At 39.8% G+C, this 16009-nt stretch overlaps 1 protein-coding gene across 1 annotated transcript in view; it reads right to left on the minus strand.

Annotated features, from left to right (window-relative positions):
* mboat2a (membrane bound O-acyltransferase domain containing 2a) overlaps window positions 1-16009 on the minus strand; it is a 40269-nt gene that overhangs the window by 8582 nt on the left and 15678 nt on the right. The window contains exons 2-5 of the mRNA XM_034858404.1: window positions 11374-11519; window positions 6372-6449; window positions 1721-1816; window positions 627-682 (exon numbers count right to left, since the gene is read on the minus strand). Coding sequence (XP_034714295.1) covers window positions 627-682; window positions 1721-1816; window positions 6372-6449; window positions 11374-11519 — 376 coding nt within the window. The remainder of the gene's footprint in view (window positions 1-626; window positions 683-1720; window positions 1817-6371; window positions 6450-11373; window positions 11520-16009) is intronic.

A 16009-nucleotide genomic window follows, 5' to 3' on the forward strand; every position in this document is an offset into this window, starting at 1 on the left:
AGAAATAAATCAAGTCACCAGGTGGAAAACTCCAGAGTCCATTCCTCTTTCTTCCACTATGGGGCTAAACTTTACACACTGTGACACATGTATGTTTAACATTAAAACATGATTTTAAAAAATCATGCTTAGATTTATTAGTAGCTGAATGTTCTATACAAAGGTGTATGTATAAAGGCCTTAGGGCCCCCTAAATGTTATTGTAGGCCTAATTTACTATGCAACTTCAATTTATACAATAGGATCCCTGCTCAGTCTTTATTTAAGTTAGGGGTTTTTGGCTTAAAAAACATTGAAGACCTTTGGTTTAAAGCATTACTATCCACTGTTTAACAGTGTGCGCTCTAGTTCAAATCAGCTTTTGTTTAAGGCGGGAGGGCATTTTTGGTCATGGCTCCATTACATAACTGTGTTTTTGCTATCTTTCTGCTTCACTAGCCCATTGTCAGAACTGACTACTGGCTCGGAAACGCGGCCATGTGATCTGTTTGGAAACTCTAAAGAGAACTGAACCAAATTTTCACTTCTGTCACTTTTGTCACTCCCACAGAGCACACACACACACACACACACACACAGAGCATACACACGGAGCGCACACACACACACGTTGATGCCTGTCTTACCGTCGTGTATTTCAAACGCCAAGCTGGTAATCTTCTGTGTTATAACCATCATGGGTCTGATAAAGAGCATCAAACAGAAAAAGGCCATGTTAATGTTGAGAATTTTAAAAACACTCACTCAGTGCAGCACCAAAAAGCAAGAAGCTTATCACTCTGTTTTTTATTTACGTTATCTAATAAATATAGTTTTACATGCTAAACCTTTGTTCTAAATGCTTGTTTTTTTGTCATGAACTGCTAGCCCATATTTAAGTTTTGGTGGCATCTTGTAACTAATGGCCTTAGATGCCAATTTACCCAGTAATAATTGTAACACTATCTGCTGTATTGGTATCTGCACAATGGTAGGTTTCCTCCAGCATACCGGTAATTGCAGACTTTTTTTTTGTACTTCCTGTAGCCATTCATTCTATTTTCTTTACTCACTATTATTTAGGATCAGTCGGGTCCTATGCTACTTAGCCCTTTTCCTCTTGTTTAAATCAGCCATTCTCTATCAAAAAACAGTGTTAAGTCATGTGTCCTAACCATTTATTTCATCAGCAAGAACGAATTATTGACTCATTTTATACATAAAAATACACAAACTGCTGGTGGCAGCAACAAGTTAAGCCACACAGTCAAAAACAAGCAACAGACCAGTTTTTACAGTCTTCAAAGAAAGATTTGAATGAAATTCTAGACTATCCGTAGAACAAAGCACATTTGGATTTGAATTAAACTTTTTCAAGAAAAATAGAAAGATGGCAGACAAGGTAAATGAAAGAGTGAAATCTCTGCCCTCCCAAAGGCAAAGGTTTGCATTGGGTTGCTTAGCAACTAGCCACCCCAACCCTGCTGGGAGTGCAGCTGTCTGCTTGAATTGTCAGACTGTCTGGAGGAGTGGGAGCCAACCACAAGAGTCGCTATCGACGTCCTCCTGCAGACACAGCAGTGTGACACGCTCTTGTTTCTGTTTAGGACGGAGTGGTTGAGTTGTTTTTTTTAGCTTTTTATTCCATATAGCATTCAAAATGAAGGCCAATGGAGGTATTTGGTTTTAAATCAACAACCAGAAAGATTATGAAGAGCTCTGTAGCTTTAGCGTAGCTTACCCAGTAAAATCTGCAGAGTACATGCCATAGTCAAACACATAGACTCGTGTGATCTGACATAATAGCAGGTAGCCAAGCGTCACAATGAAACAGTACCTGTGCAGAAAAAGCAAGAAAAAGAGAAATTAGAGAAATAAATAGTTTAAAACAGAAAATACAGAAATGTTTCATTTATCAGCCGAAAACTGTAAAATCTTGGTGCATATGCTCTAAAATTAGAATTGTATCTATACAGTGATATGAAGCTTTTCAGGCAGAGCATTGAGATACAACTTTGTGAGCGTTTAACTTCAGAGTTCATAGTCCATCCCTTTATTCTCGTTTCAGTGGTGAACAAGGACTTTTTTTCCCAGTACAGAACAAAAGACAGTGGTCATGGCATCAGGGCAGAACTATGGAAACGTGATGGGGGGGTTCAAAAAATAGACGAAAGAGCAGAGGAGGCTCCAATAATGTGTCAGGGTCAGTGGTTGAAGACAGAGGACAACATAGAGGACTGAGCAGCACCAAAGCCTGTTGTGCAAAGGTGTTGCAGAGTCAGCCCAAGTCAAAGCTAGCTAGATAGCATTCCTCTGCTGCCAACAATAAGAGGATTGTGCTGCTGTGTTAGGGAATACAACACACCAGCTGCTGATAAAACACAACAGAGCCTATTGTATCTGCATTGAAGACATCATATGATATCTACTGTCAAGCATTTATAACCTAACACAAAATAAAATCAACCAACCACTGCAATATGAAATATGTTCAGACCTTTCAGGATCTTCTTGGTCTTTAAAAACTCAAAGATGACTGCTATGATCACAGAACCCTCAGAGAAGGCAGAGAAGGCACTGTGAATAGTGAGATAATTATAAAACAATCCTGTAATGTGCTCTGTGTTTCCAACCCACACTTGGCATATTTTTTCAGTGTACAATCTAGCTTTCAGAATCTTCCTAAAAAGGAAGACTCCACATTTTGAAGACCAACCCTACAGCAACTGAGCTCATTCAAATGTACCACATGGAGATGGTCATTTATTTTTGGAACAATACTGAGATTTATAGACTTTTTTTTCTTCTGTCTAAGATAATTTTTGGGCCTTTTGCCTTTATTTGTCATAGAGACAGACAGGAAACATGGGAAGAGATTACATTACTATGTTTTCTATTACATGCAACACAGGTCCACAAACAAAGCGGCTATGTGTCATGCGTACTAACCGTTAGACTACTAGGGCACGCCTTTCTGGAGGTTTCTATACAGGACACTCTAAGTCGTAATTTTGCAAACACTGTTAACAAGTGGAAGGGTTGGCTCAGTGGGTAGAGCAAGCGCACATTTACTTAGGAGGTTAATTCCTCAACGCAGAGGACCTGTGACGATTTCCTGCATGTCTTCCCCCCTTTCTCACCTAGCTGTCCTGTCAATTAAAAGACGGAAAAAGCCCCAAAAAGTAGTCTTTTAAAAAAAAAACAATGTCTCCAAAAAGTGCAAAAAAGCTTAAAGGTGTTATGTTACCTCTGCTTACATTTTCATTCCTTAGCAACAATCCCATTTCACCAAGATCTGCTTTCTCTACTAGCAGCACACAGCTGCAATCATAAGTGAGGATATGAGCTACATGTGCTCCATTTGCAGCGGGCCCACCAGGGATCCTGTGTTTATCCCCGTCTGATTTGTGTTTGTGTAATTCACATCTCAGAGGGGGGTGTTTCATTTCCACTTAAGGCTATAAAGCTGTGGCTGGCCCCCCCACTGCGGGACAGCAGTAGACAGGTATACATGCAGCCATGTATGGATGCACACTGTACATCGAGCAATGAAAATTTAAAAAACTGGCTATAAACAAATGTCTGAACACTCCAAGACCTCTCTCTATTGTGGTGCAATCATGCCCTGAGGTCCACTTCATGCTTGCTCAAATGCATACACCGATCCAGAGGACGTTTCCATCTGTTCAGCAGCAACTGTGAGTTAGTCATTTGCACATTTATCACCGTCAGGTTCATGCTTTCACACCAAAACTAATGTGAATTCCAATTAACTTGCCCGCTTATGTTACAGACAAAATTAAATCCTTAATTCAGGTCCTCCTGAGCATAAATTAGCTGTAACTAGAGCTGGAGATGTCTATAGGGTAGTAGAGTTGGTACACCCTCTTAGACAGCTGAAGTTCAGTGCTCCTACATTGCAAAGTGTCTGCTCAGCTTTAGTGTTCTTCAGCTGCTAGTATGGGAGCAGGCAGGAGATACTTGATAAAAATCTAGAAGGCGAAGTCTCAACTGTGTTTGTTTGTTGTATTTTACTCCGTGTATCTCCTTACAAGCTACTCAAGAACTAATCCTTAGTGGGATTAATGGAGTTGTTTTGAATTTGAATTGTCAACATTATCCTTTCGTCGATAAGTCAAATTCACTCGAACATACCAGCATCGTTTGCCTTAACCGCGGTAACAAACATGTGGATCGGCTCCTTAACAAAAGGTTGCCAGGCCCATCTAAGGCGTCGCAAGAGGATTAACAGAATGAGAAAGAAGAAAAAAATCAATTTCTACTACACATTTTTTTGTTGGTTTTTAAGACTTTCCTATAATATCTGCTTTTAATTTCTTGGTGCGTTAAAGTCTAATTTAACCTCTTTTTAAACTTAAACTGCACTTAAACTAGTAGACATGTGGCAAGGGGGTGCAAATAGACATTGCTTCATTTTAAGGGTCACAAGCAAAAAAAACTAGAAAGATACCAAGGTGCCATGCTGTACATTTGCTTCACCAACAGAGTATCAGTACTATGGTAAAATAGGCCATACAGTACAATGATCGCAATAAACGTTTTGTCAGTACCGAATCCGGCGACAGAGAAACAATGCTTTTCCCATGAGCTTTCTGACAATGGTCGCATAAACTGTAGCAGAAAAAGTTAACCCTCTCCTTGATTTTAAGTTGTTCATGGTGAAGGAGAACCTCAAAATGAGTAGAGGGATATACGAAGCTTCAAAGCCCAGCCAAGTAGACAAATCACTGCTGATCTGCGTTGCCGCAACGTGTAGTTACATTTCTAAGGAGGTGCAAGTCAGGCTACGGTGCAGGGTAGGGCGCAGGGAATGGTGCACGGAACGAAGTAGGGTACAACTGGGGTCAGTATCTACACGTACTTACAGACATATCTACAGCGTAGATTCAATGCAGAACCAGAACCAATTCAAGCTTTATTGGAGATAAAGTATAAATTCAGCATCATACCAATTCATTCATTTTATCTCTACTCAGCAGTATTATCATTAGCAAGAGTTGCAGTGTGTTAGTTAATACTGTAAAACATACAGAGGAGGGATGGCTGACTGGGAGATTAAGTACTTAATTATCAGAATTAGATTAAAAAGAATGGACACTAGAACGCGGGTTAAAATGGAGCAAGGGGAACTTCTATGTCTTGAAATATTTTCAAAATAGTTTTTGTCTTTTTAAAGTGAAGATACAAATAACCAAAGTGAGCCAAACAAATTATAAAAAGGAGAAAGAAAGTGTATAGAGAAAGGGAACCATAGTAAGTCTAATTTAGGTATATAATCCATGCTGTTGTGCTTGTGGTTGTCTATTATAGTTTTTCCAGTTTATTGTGTAAATTTATTCCCCGGTTGCTTGATGTTTACTGTCTCTTGTATTCTCGGTTGCATGTTACCCTGTTTTCATCTGTGTGTATGTTTATGCTTCAGTTACCTGTTTTATGTTGTTGTCTCAGTTTCTCCATTCTCGTGTCTTGTTTAACTTCCTGCCTTGTGTTTTCTGGCCTTTGTGACTGCACCGCCCTGATGTGTTTCACCTGTTCCTAAGCCCTCGTGTCACCTGTCCCTTGTTTCACCCTCGTTAAATTGCGTATCTAGTCTCTGTTCCGTCTTTGTCTCTTGTCGGTACATTGCCTTCCTTCCCTGTGTCTCTTCTTTCTGGTTGTTTTTTCCCTTGTCATGTCTTCTGTTTTTTTTTTTGGGTCCGAGGCCTTGTTTTCCATGACACACTCATGCATGTCTTGAAACATTTACAAGCCTTCTATTTCACAAAGTCGAGTGTAGCTCAAAGAGCAAAACACTGAGTCACCAAAAGGCAATAGTCCCAGTTAAATCCCAACCTGCTGCGGAGATAATAATATATTTGTTATGCAAAACCAGACGAAGCAGGTGTAACGCCCTCTGCATACATGAACATCTTAGTGTCCCCTGCCTCTGTGGTTGTCCTTCACTGTGCCACTAAGGGGGAACTTTATCTCTGAATGAAATGGAGCGGTGTTAGTTTGGTTTGGGTGACAGCCACCGTTTTCTCAGTTTCATAAGAGCCACCGTAAGAAGGAGCTGCTTATCCAACCACAAACACACGGGACAGAACACCAGGATGAAAGTCCACTAATGCTGAGGGCGAGACACCCAGCAATAATGTGATGTGACTTTTGATGTAAAACCCTGCAATACATGGAAAAATATGTCCTGTGTGATGGTCACCGTCATTGAGTTTTGAGTCCTTTCTTTCTGAGGGCGCTATTGCAATTAATGTTTTGTTACTATTTATTAAAAACTCTCTCCTGAGAAGGAATCACATTTGTAGACCTGCACTTATGACAATATGACATTGTAAATTATTTAATCAAATTTTGCTTTACGTTTGTGCACTTACTTGTGCATGTGCTCCAGACCAGCAAAGACCATCACACTGTAGGACAAACCACTCTGCACCAGGAAATGGAGGGAATACCTGTGAAGAGACAGATGCCATAAATTACTTTATTGCTTTATCGTATTCAACTTTTTACATTTCCTTGGTTTGCTATTTACAGAAAACATTTTCCCACTAGCACACAAGGCCCTTCCTTATACTAGCCTCTATCAGACTTTATTTGATCCTTTTATTACCATCCACATCCTGCTTTTGTCATTCCGTACAGTAATTAGTAAGAGGAAATAACAGCATTACGAAACCACAGTCACACCAACAGCCATGTCAAGCCTGACCTGTGTAACCAGTACCATGTCATTTGTCAGTTACAGTGCAGAATAGTGATGGACATGTTCTTACGGGATTTCCATGGAGTCACACTGCAAGATTCCTTACATCGCACCGATACATAATCTAACGCTGACTTATATCCACATCTCTCCAATCTTGTAAAGCACACACACAAACACACAGTTCAACAGCGGCAGCAGCTACCAGATGGGTCTTTTGAAGGGCCCCGTGTGTGGTGCTACCCACGTTGGGCCCTCCAGGAGAGGAGAGATGCCACACTGCGTTAATAGTGATTTATTCTCGCTTTGCCAGACCGTCCACACGCTGCGGAGCAGAGGAGGGTCCGGCTCACACAGCATTCCGGGAGGGGAGAAAAACGTGCTCTGGTTTATTGGTATTTCTTTAAACCAATCGCAAACGTCACAGGCGACGCTAAGCTTCGCATGAAGCCGATGTAAATTAGTCATGCGAGGAAAAAGTCAGATTGGACAGATAGTCTAGCTAGCGGTCTAAATTTACCATGCAGAACTCAGAGGAGCTGTTAACCATAGTCCTCATGAATCCACCGGAGTTTAACATTCCAACAAAAAGAAAGCGGCAGGAAATGGAAATGGAATTTCCTGCGGCACCGTATCAATCCCAGAAGTGGAAGGTCAAGGATATGGACAAGTAGTGATTCAACATAGAGGGCAAGGTAATCAGGGGTTGGCAGGGAACACAGGAGCACAACCTGGGGGAATTAGATGAACAGCTTAGCAAAAAAAAGATTTTAAAAATGCAGTTATATCGGATGAAGGGGGCAAAATAAGATATCTAAATGACATTGTTAACTTCTGACCGGTTAGCCTGGGATGTATTAACTAACATCTGTTAGCATGTTAACAAAAGCTTAAATGAGCTCAGTTCCTTTGACAGAGGAAATGTTATACAGTAACTGTTCAATTGTTTTCTTCAGTGACATCCAGAAACAAGCTTGCGCGTCTGACAGAGAGGGAACACATTGTAAAATAAACCAACACTCTGCAGCATCTGCAAGGCAGATCCTCTAGGGCTGCAGCCAGGTGCCCTAAGAAAGAACAATGTGTGCCCATCAAAAGCTTTGTGAGTGTGGTTGTATGTGTATGTGTGTGTGTATGTATGTGTGTGTGTGTGTGTGTGTGCGTGTGTGCGTGCGTGCGTGCGTGCGTGCGTGAATAAAAGATTGCAAATGCAAATGCATTCATGCATTTCACACAAGCAAGCTGCAATGGAGGAGCTGTTAGGGATCCTATAAACAATTAACATGTGCATGGCTCTAAATTACTGTGACCTTGCTCTGCTCGAGAAGTTAATCAAATATTTGAATGTTTTTTTCTTTCTTTTTTTAACCACTCATTTCAATCCCTGCATAATACTGTAGTTTGGTAATGTAAAATTAGAAATTTAAGTGATAAGAACACTATCATTCCTCTAGTTAAGGTCCAACATAAGATCCTTTTCCATTTATATTAACGGTCTATGTGCCAACCCAATGAATACCACATACTACCATTGTTAAGAGGCTTGTGCTCTTTATATTACTGTGGCATATGAAACTCCTTGGCAGGCTTTCAAAGACACGCATCTTTTAATTGTTAGGCCCATGTGTGCAAAGAAGCTGTGAATGGTGTTTTTCAAATTGAGGATTGATCTGACATCAAGATAGCAGGTCAGGCACAAGAGTCCTGAACTGTATAAATAAGAATTTTAATAATTGATTTTTTTCTTCTTCCGTGTCACATTTGGTACTCTGAAAATATATGGGATATGTTGAAATATATCTGGCTTTTTCTGTACAGAAGAACACTGTGTCCCTTTACCTTGTGGAACAAAGATTTTTTTGTTGCCCAATAAATCAGCGCCCACTTACAGCTCAGTGAATAAAGTACAGTCCTTACTTTCAGTTCTTGTTTTTTTATACACATTTCTTTTCGAGTCTTATTTGTGTAGCACATTTAGAACAGAGTGCAGTTGACCAAAGTGCAAAGGTGTGGTGGTTATCTGGTAACACGTTCTAATTGATGGAATTAGCCTACAATCTTCATAATTGCATAAGCAAACTTACTTATTTTGATCATGTTAAATGCAGATTCATGAAAATGTGAGAAGAAAAAGGAAGTTTACATTTCCACTACAACAAAATAGCAGATTAACATACCGCACTGTTTTAAAGGCAAACTATGTAGTGAGTATCGCTAACAGTTTTTGGTTGGGATTGAGATTGGGCTGCACAACCTGCACACTGTTGTAGGCTGGGGGTTACACACGCACCGTGGACAAGGCTCTTTAGTGATGCACCATAAAACGTCATGCACTCACAAAAAGAAGAAGAAAAGAGAAAACGCTAGCTGAGGGCCGGGTCTCTGCTGATACAGACACCCCCAGACACCCCTAATGGTCCATAAGTGACAATAGAGAGGGATTACTTTGGTATAAGTCTATACAGTGTTGTTTAACAAAATCCTAATATACCTTTATTGGACTAAAACATTTCAAACATAGGGAAACAAATGCTGGTGTCTACTTACATGAGGAGATGACCAACTAATTGTGTGTAAATTTATGTTAAACATGAACAGATTTGCATTATTTATCACAATAGACATCAGGCCATGCTTTGGAAATCTGAGTCACCTTTGTGTGACACTATCATCATGCCATGCTTTAGCCAGAAGGTGGTCTTGTTTCCAGTTCAGGAATGAATTCTACTCCATTACCTCTCCCAGCCACAACAAACATGAACCTACAGCCGCTTAGCGGCAGTTGAATCAGCCACATGAACTGTCTGTCTGCGAGGTGATGTAACAAAACCCTATCGCCTATTACATAATGACCAGGTAAAGTTTCACCTGGTTAGCATTTTCCCACTACCTAGACATCTGGCTTGTGTGCTGTCCAGAGACGATTTCTTTAAAAAATGAATGGTCAAATATGTATGTGTTAACATTTTATTTATTAAAAATGAGTTAGAATATGATCATATCAAAGAAAGTTTGTTCAGGATCAGCTGACGCGATTTCCTTCTCATACATTCCCGTAGCGTCACAGTGCATTTCCCTGTTGAAGCCTAGCGTCATTGGACTTCAATGGGGCTGCTTTGAACTTCAAAACTAGACAATCATTGGATAAATGCTGCAACTATGTCCCGCCTACGGACGCTCAGCGTCTCTAGGGATCATTAGAGAAATGGGCTAGCCTAGACTCCGGGCTTCTGCGTGATGCTTGGAGGGCCTGTTGAAAAACTGCATCTCCTTTTGATTGACAGCAATTTTGTGCTATAAAAAGTTGTAGAAGTCACAAGCTCGGTTCCTTCGGATTTTGCAAGTGTTGTTGAAAGACGAAGTGCTCCAACCTATTTGTTGGTATTTGCTTGGCAATTTTCATCATACATACGAATTTTCATCATACATTTCATTAATTTATACACCACATTCCTGGTTTCAGTTTAACTTAATTCCCAAATTTCATCCTAAGAGTCTAATATCATTTTGTTAGAGCGTTTGTCCATTCATTCATTCATACAGTAGGCTAGGGTTGTAGGGGTGAACTAGCCAGCTAGCAAACTGCTTGTTGGCAGACAACGCTAACACTGTCGACCTGATTTGGGTAAAGTCATACATAGTTTAAAGTAAAATGCCTTTACAGCTCTCCTGGTACGACAAAGTTAGCTGACTGATTGAAAGTGCTGGGACAAAGAAAAAATACTGCTGGCCATGCCTCTTGATGAAACTATCACACCGATATTAGAAATTATTATAATAATAATAAATGTTATACTATTATAAAATATCATTATACTATTATTATAAATGTACATTTTTTGCGATGTAGGCCGAAAATGAGCTTTCCCTCTTTGAAAGACCAGCAACCGCCACAGTGTCTGTCCTATACAAACACAAACAAACAAACAAACAAACAAACCACACACACACACACACACACACACACACACAGACTTTTTAGAGGCACTCTGCCAGAGGTACAGTGGGCTGTCAATTACAGGGCAATAGCTTTATAATTGTATATCAGTTACTGCCTGATCGACCTATTTGCTTTGGCGAGGATGAAGAGAATGAGGACTGGGTGAGGGAGAATGAGGGGTGGAAAGTCAGCGACGGGGTTGGCGATGAGAGGGGAGAAGGACAGTGATTGCAGACAAGAAACGAACAAAGAAAATTGTGTAGGATGACAGGAGTACAAAAGCAGAATAGGAAATGGCAAACTCAATAGAGTGACGGAAATGAAAACTATTACTATGTCTTTAAATATCAAAACTATTATTCCAAACAACTATCAATTTAAGAATGTATAACTCAACTTATAAAGCAACTATAGTAAAAATGATTCTTCAAAAATGGAAATTAATGTGACATTATGAATGCAATATATAAAATGTATTTTTCATTTGACAAATTTATAGTTCACTGCCTTCTCATTTACTTTCTGCTCAGCAAACATTTAATTACAAAATGTGTGTAAGTTTTCTATCCTGACTGAGTGAGTGAGTTATTGAGTGAGTGAGTGAGTGAGTGGGTGAGTGAGTGAGTGAGGAAGGAAGGAAGGAAGGAAGAAAGGAAGGAAGGAAGGACGAAGAGTATAAAAGGGCCAGTAATGACAAGAAAAGAGCAGCAGAATAAACAGAGGAGTGACTCACCAGCCAAAGCAGAAGAGAGCTAAGTAGAAGCCCAGCAGAGTGGCCACCACATGTCTGATAAATGGACTGGTCTTACTGGGATGGAGGTAGATCCGAAACCACACAGCCATCAGCAGGGCAAACAGCTGACATGCCACAAAGTTAACCTGCATATAATGACACAAAAGCAATGTTATAGAAGTAAGAAAGCAGGATGAATTCAAGAACAAGACGGATGAATGAATAGTAAGAAATACAGAAATCAGAGAGTGGAAACCCGCATATGTGACCTCTATGGTAGAGAGACACTACATAAACTGCACTGTAGAAAGTGTAGAAAAACCGAGGCTATTAGCAGAAATGTACAACAGCAAAGCAAATCCCTGATGTCAGTTGAACTAGCTATTGGATAACAAGCTTGGTAGCAAGCTAAGTTCTTTTGCAAAATCACAACTATCTTTCTCACTTTAAGATTGCAAAATATGACTTTTTTTAAAGTCTCTTGAGAGTAACTTCATTAATAAATCTAAGATGTTGCCATGCATGAGCCAATTAACCACCTTGTAGATAACGGTAATGTATTTGTAGTTGTAGTGCACCAATACAACGGTGTAATGGGACTGCAATCTCTATGACGTTAATGGATCTTTACTCGCATGTGAAGATTTTGTAGTAAATGGGCTACAACTCAAAACCAACAACACTTTTATATCTGCATTAAAATCAATGTTTTCTAATAATGCTGTAATTGTATAATTGTGTTATATTTGTATCGAAAATTATTTCTGGAAATTACACTCTGTATAACAAGTGTTTGCCAGTAAAGCTGGGTTTAAGACCTTATTTCATCTTCTAATTTCTCCAAATGGCACAGTAAAGAGGCTTTATTCCAGACAATAGTGAGATTGATTGGATCCATCGAGGGGAGGAGAACGGAAACATCATGTTTGATTACTAACAATTTATCTTCACTCAACCTGAACCATATTGAGAAAGATAGAAAGGTGTGCACATATATCACGTACTGTTCTGACTGGATTGTGTTATCCTGTAAATTTGGTTATCTATCTATATAATCAATATTTGATTTATTATCATTATGACTGGGGCCTACCTGTGGACAATTATCACTTACAGCGTTGTGTTTGTGTACATGTCTGCATATGCCCTTCCAACCTATAAACAGTGATAACGCAGGTATGATGTTTGATGTGTCTTGTTATTAAGGATCGATGGTTCCCGTGGGGCTGGGATATTCATCACTCTTAGCATCAAACTACTCACACATCCACATACAAGCACAAAGTAAAGGCTTCCATATTTTTTTCTTAAATTCTCTTTGCCTGAAACCTTTAAATTTGAAAATACACACACAGACATAACACCCAAGGTTACATGACTTATTGCCTTGCAAAACTGTTATTCCAGTGCAATGACATCACCTCACATGTGTGTTCATACATGGGCAGCGACTGTGCACATCTTTTTACAAAACCCTATCTAAATTACAGAATATTTAAAGGCTGATTTGGGACAAACAAGAACACTGAAAACTGTTAATTGAACACTTAAAATAAACACTTCTCCACTACCCATGTTTGTTTGATGTCACATTCAGTGATGCATGTTTGAAGGCACATTGGCCAATCCTTGTATATAGGTCAGATCTGTCTGGCCTGTAAGCAGTGAAAGGCTACAGACACCATGAGCACCATCCATTATCTATGGATCCTGCATGATTAATGAGAAAGAGATAGAGAGAGAAACGGATATAGCTTTAAGTATCTAGGTCCTTTAGTCTGCAACAGATGTACAAATCATCTGGAGCATTAGCCTGATTGTATGATATGAGAACATTGTTTTTTTTGCATGTGAATTCACAGAAACACAAAAAGAGCAGAAACTTTGTCAACAGAAGCCGGCATCTTTTGTTCTGTTTTTATCGATGCCAGCCAGAAAGTCTGAGGGCGTTCCACCTGTAGTTCATTTACTTTGGTCCGCTGAGTTAGTAAACTTTGTGGTTTGGTTTCACATCTACAGTTTGCTGCTCTGCTGTATCGCAGATTGCTAAACACAACCTGACTACAGGAGACATGAGCTCAGACTTGTGGCGTATGTGTAGTTGGTGAGGTTCGAGTACGGATCATGTTCTCCCCACAAGCGAACCACTCCAGAGTTTGATTGAAAGCGTACCGAGAGCACCTCGTCCAAGGAGGTCTCAGCACACTTTTTTTGGTCCGCGTTTGGTGCGGACCAGATTTCGATTACCGCAAATCAAAGGCAAACAACCCAATCCACCTATGTGCCAAATGTTAGTGTTCATTCAGACTGGCAGCTATTTCAGTCTTTTAACCATAAATATAATACAGTAAGGAGGCCTAGTTTTAGTCTCAATTCATGTCCTCCTCATGTAAATAAATGAGTGTTGTGCTGATTTACAGACTCTTGTGCTACAAATCTGGCAAAATTTGACTCAGGTTCAACTAAAAAATAGCCACCCCCCTCCAATCTTTAAGTCTAAAGTGCTAAAAATAAAATATGATGGCCTAAAAGTGACAACCTGTCACATCAAATAGACCTTCTCTGGCTACCCCTTCTCATGTGAGCCTCCTTTTCAAACAGCATTTACCAAATCCACAGCGTTGGCTGTCATTTCACGCCTTGATTAATTCAAGCTGCTCTCTTGGTTAAAAGGACATTGCTTGTTGGTTGAATGAAAAGCTGACTTGCCAGCGTGTGCGCCTGCACTAATAATGACTGACTGGCTCATTTGCAAACCAGCAAACATCCCTCGATCATTATAGTCACTGATTAGTCAATGTGAGCCACAGATCCAAAAATAGCTAGCACTGGCAAAAACAGATGGTTACAGCATGAATCAAGCTTTTCTGTGCATATTCATGTGCATGCATTGCCACCACAGCAAAGACATCAACAAGAAAACACAAACACATCTTATGCGATATGTTGTTTAAAGATCAAAATTATAACTTATAAAAAGGTTGAAGACAAACTTGAGGAACTCAACTCTTTCTTTCCAACAGCCTGATAGCAAGTGAGTGCAAAATCAGCCCCTCCCTGGTTATCAACACATTGCTTTGAAACGAAAGAATTTAATGTGAGAGACTGGAAGGGCGTGACAGAGGAACAGCATTGTTCAGGCAACAGCAAAGTCGAGCTGTCGGGGAATACTTGAACGCTAACTTAGGGTTAAAAGCTCTGACTAAGCAATTTATCAACTGTGAATAATCTATTCTTAAGCATTTCATGTAATATACAGAATATGATTGCTGTATATGAATTTTTTAACAGGTGCAACATTTTGATTATAAAGCATAACTAGTTATACTTTAACAGAGTAAACTATAACTTAGAACTACTTAACAGCAGCTGGCTTCATGAAAAACCTGTAGACCAGAATTCCATTTAAACAGGGTGATGACTGTGGTAGTACTTGTGGCATGGAAATGGAGAATGGTGATGGCGAGATGTGTAGAAATTGTTTAGTCCCCCGCTCTCCTTGTTTACCCGGCTTGTTATGGACCAATTGATTACAGGTTGGTTTATCAACTCATTGACGTCTGTCAAACAGTTTCAATTATTTACTGAAAAGGGAAACAACTTTAAAAATACTTTCAGAGTCTTATTTTGTTCACTGAAAAAATAATACACATGATCTCACTATGCATGTGAACACACAGCTACAGGTGAGCATGCATACATGAGCCCTCCCTGTGCATACTAGCGAATCAAAGAGCAACTGTTTGCCAACTTTCTTTGTAACTCATGTGTTAACATTTCCATTCCCAAACCATTCCTAGTGTTTGTGGTTTAATATCAGTACCACTGAGGTAATTACACATAGGGTTGGTGAGTATCTCTCACCACCCTATGTTCTGTGTCACTTCAGCTCAGCAGACAGTTATAGAGATAATTGATTTTAAAGTAGATGACAGGGATTCAGATTATTCAAGGCCAATCTAAGATAGTGAGATGTCAAAGTGTTCACTGCAACAAATGCCAAAGCAACACTCCACTCAGTGTTTTGTATGGATCTAAATTAAAGATGCACCGATTACAACTTTCTAGGCCGATTCTTCATTGAGTTTGGCCTGCCGATACCAATTTCAGCCGATTCCGATTTCATATTTTCTAACCACTTTAAGCACACACAAATGTTTATTTTCTATCTTTTTTCAATAGTTCATTTTACATTGAACATTTTTTGAACAGATGATGTTGGTTTTGAGCGGTATGCATCCCCACTAACCTGGAAAGTGTTTGAAACAGTAACGTTAATACAGTGTGTTAGAGGAATACGTGACAGCGTCTCCTGCATCGGGGCGTCAGAGGCAAAGGGACCGTCACTGCAGCGTTCGCCAACATTAGTTTCTTGTCTCATCTGGGGTCTGATAAACAGTAAATTTATCAAAGTTAGTGTGCCCAATGCTATTTTCTAATATACTGTAGCTGTAAGTGTGGTTTTGTTGTTCGGCCTCAGAGTGGAAAGAGAGCGGCTGACCTTTCGCCTGAGACCAGTAGGGCAGACTGCTCTGCAGAGCTTTTCTGACATTTCATTAACAACTGATGGAGCTGCGGTGCATGTGCACGAGTTATGCAGATGTTGTGCAATGTTAAACATGCAGCGCAAGTGGAT

Source organism: Etheostoma cragini, chromosome 20 (assembly GCF_013103735.1).
Source record: "Etheostoma cragini isolate CJK2018 chromosome 20, CSU_Ecrag_1.0, whole genome shotgun sequence".
Lineage (NCBI taxonomy): Eukaryota > Metazoa > Chordata > Actinopteri > Perciformes > Percidae > Etheostoma > Etheostoma cragini.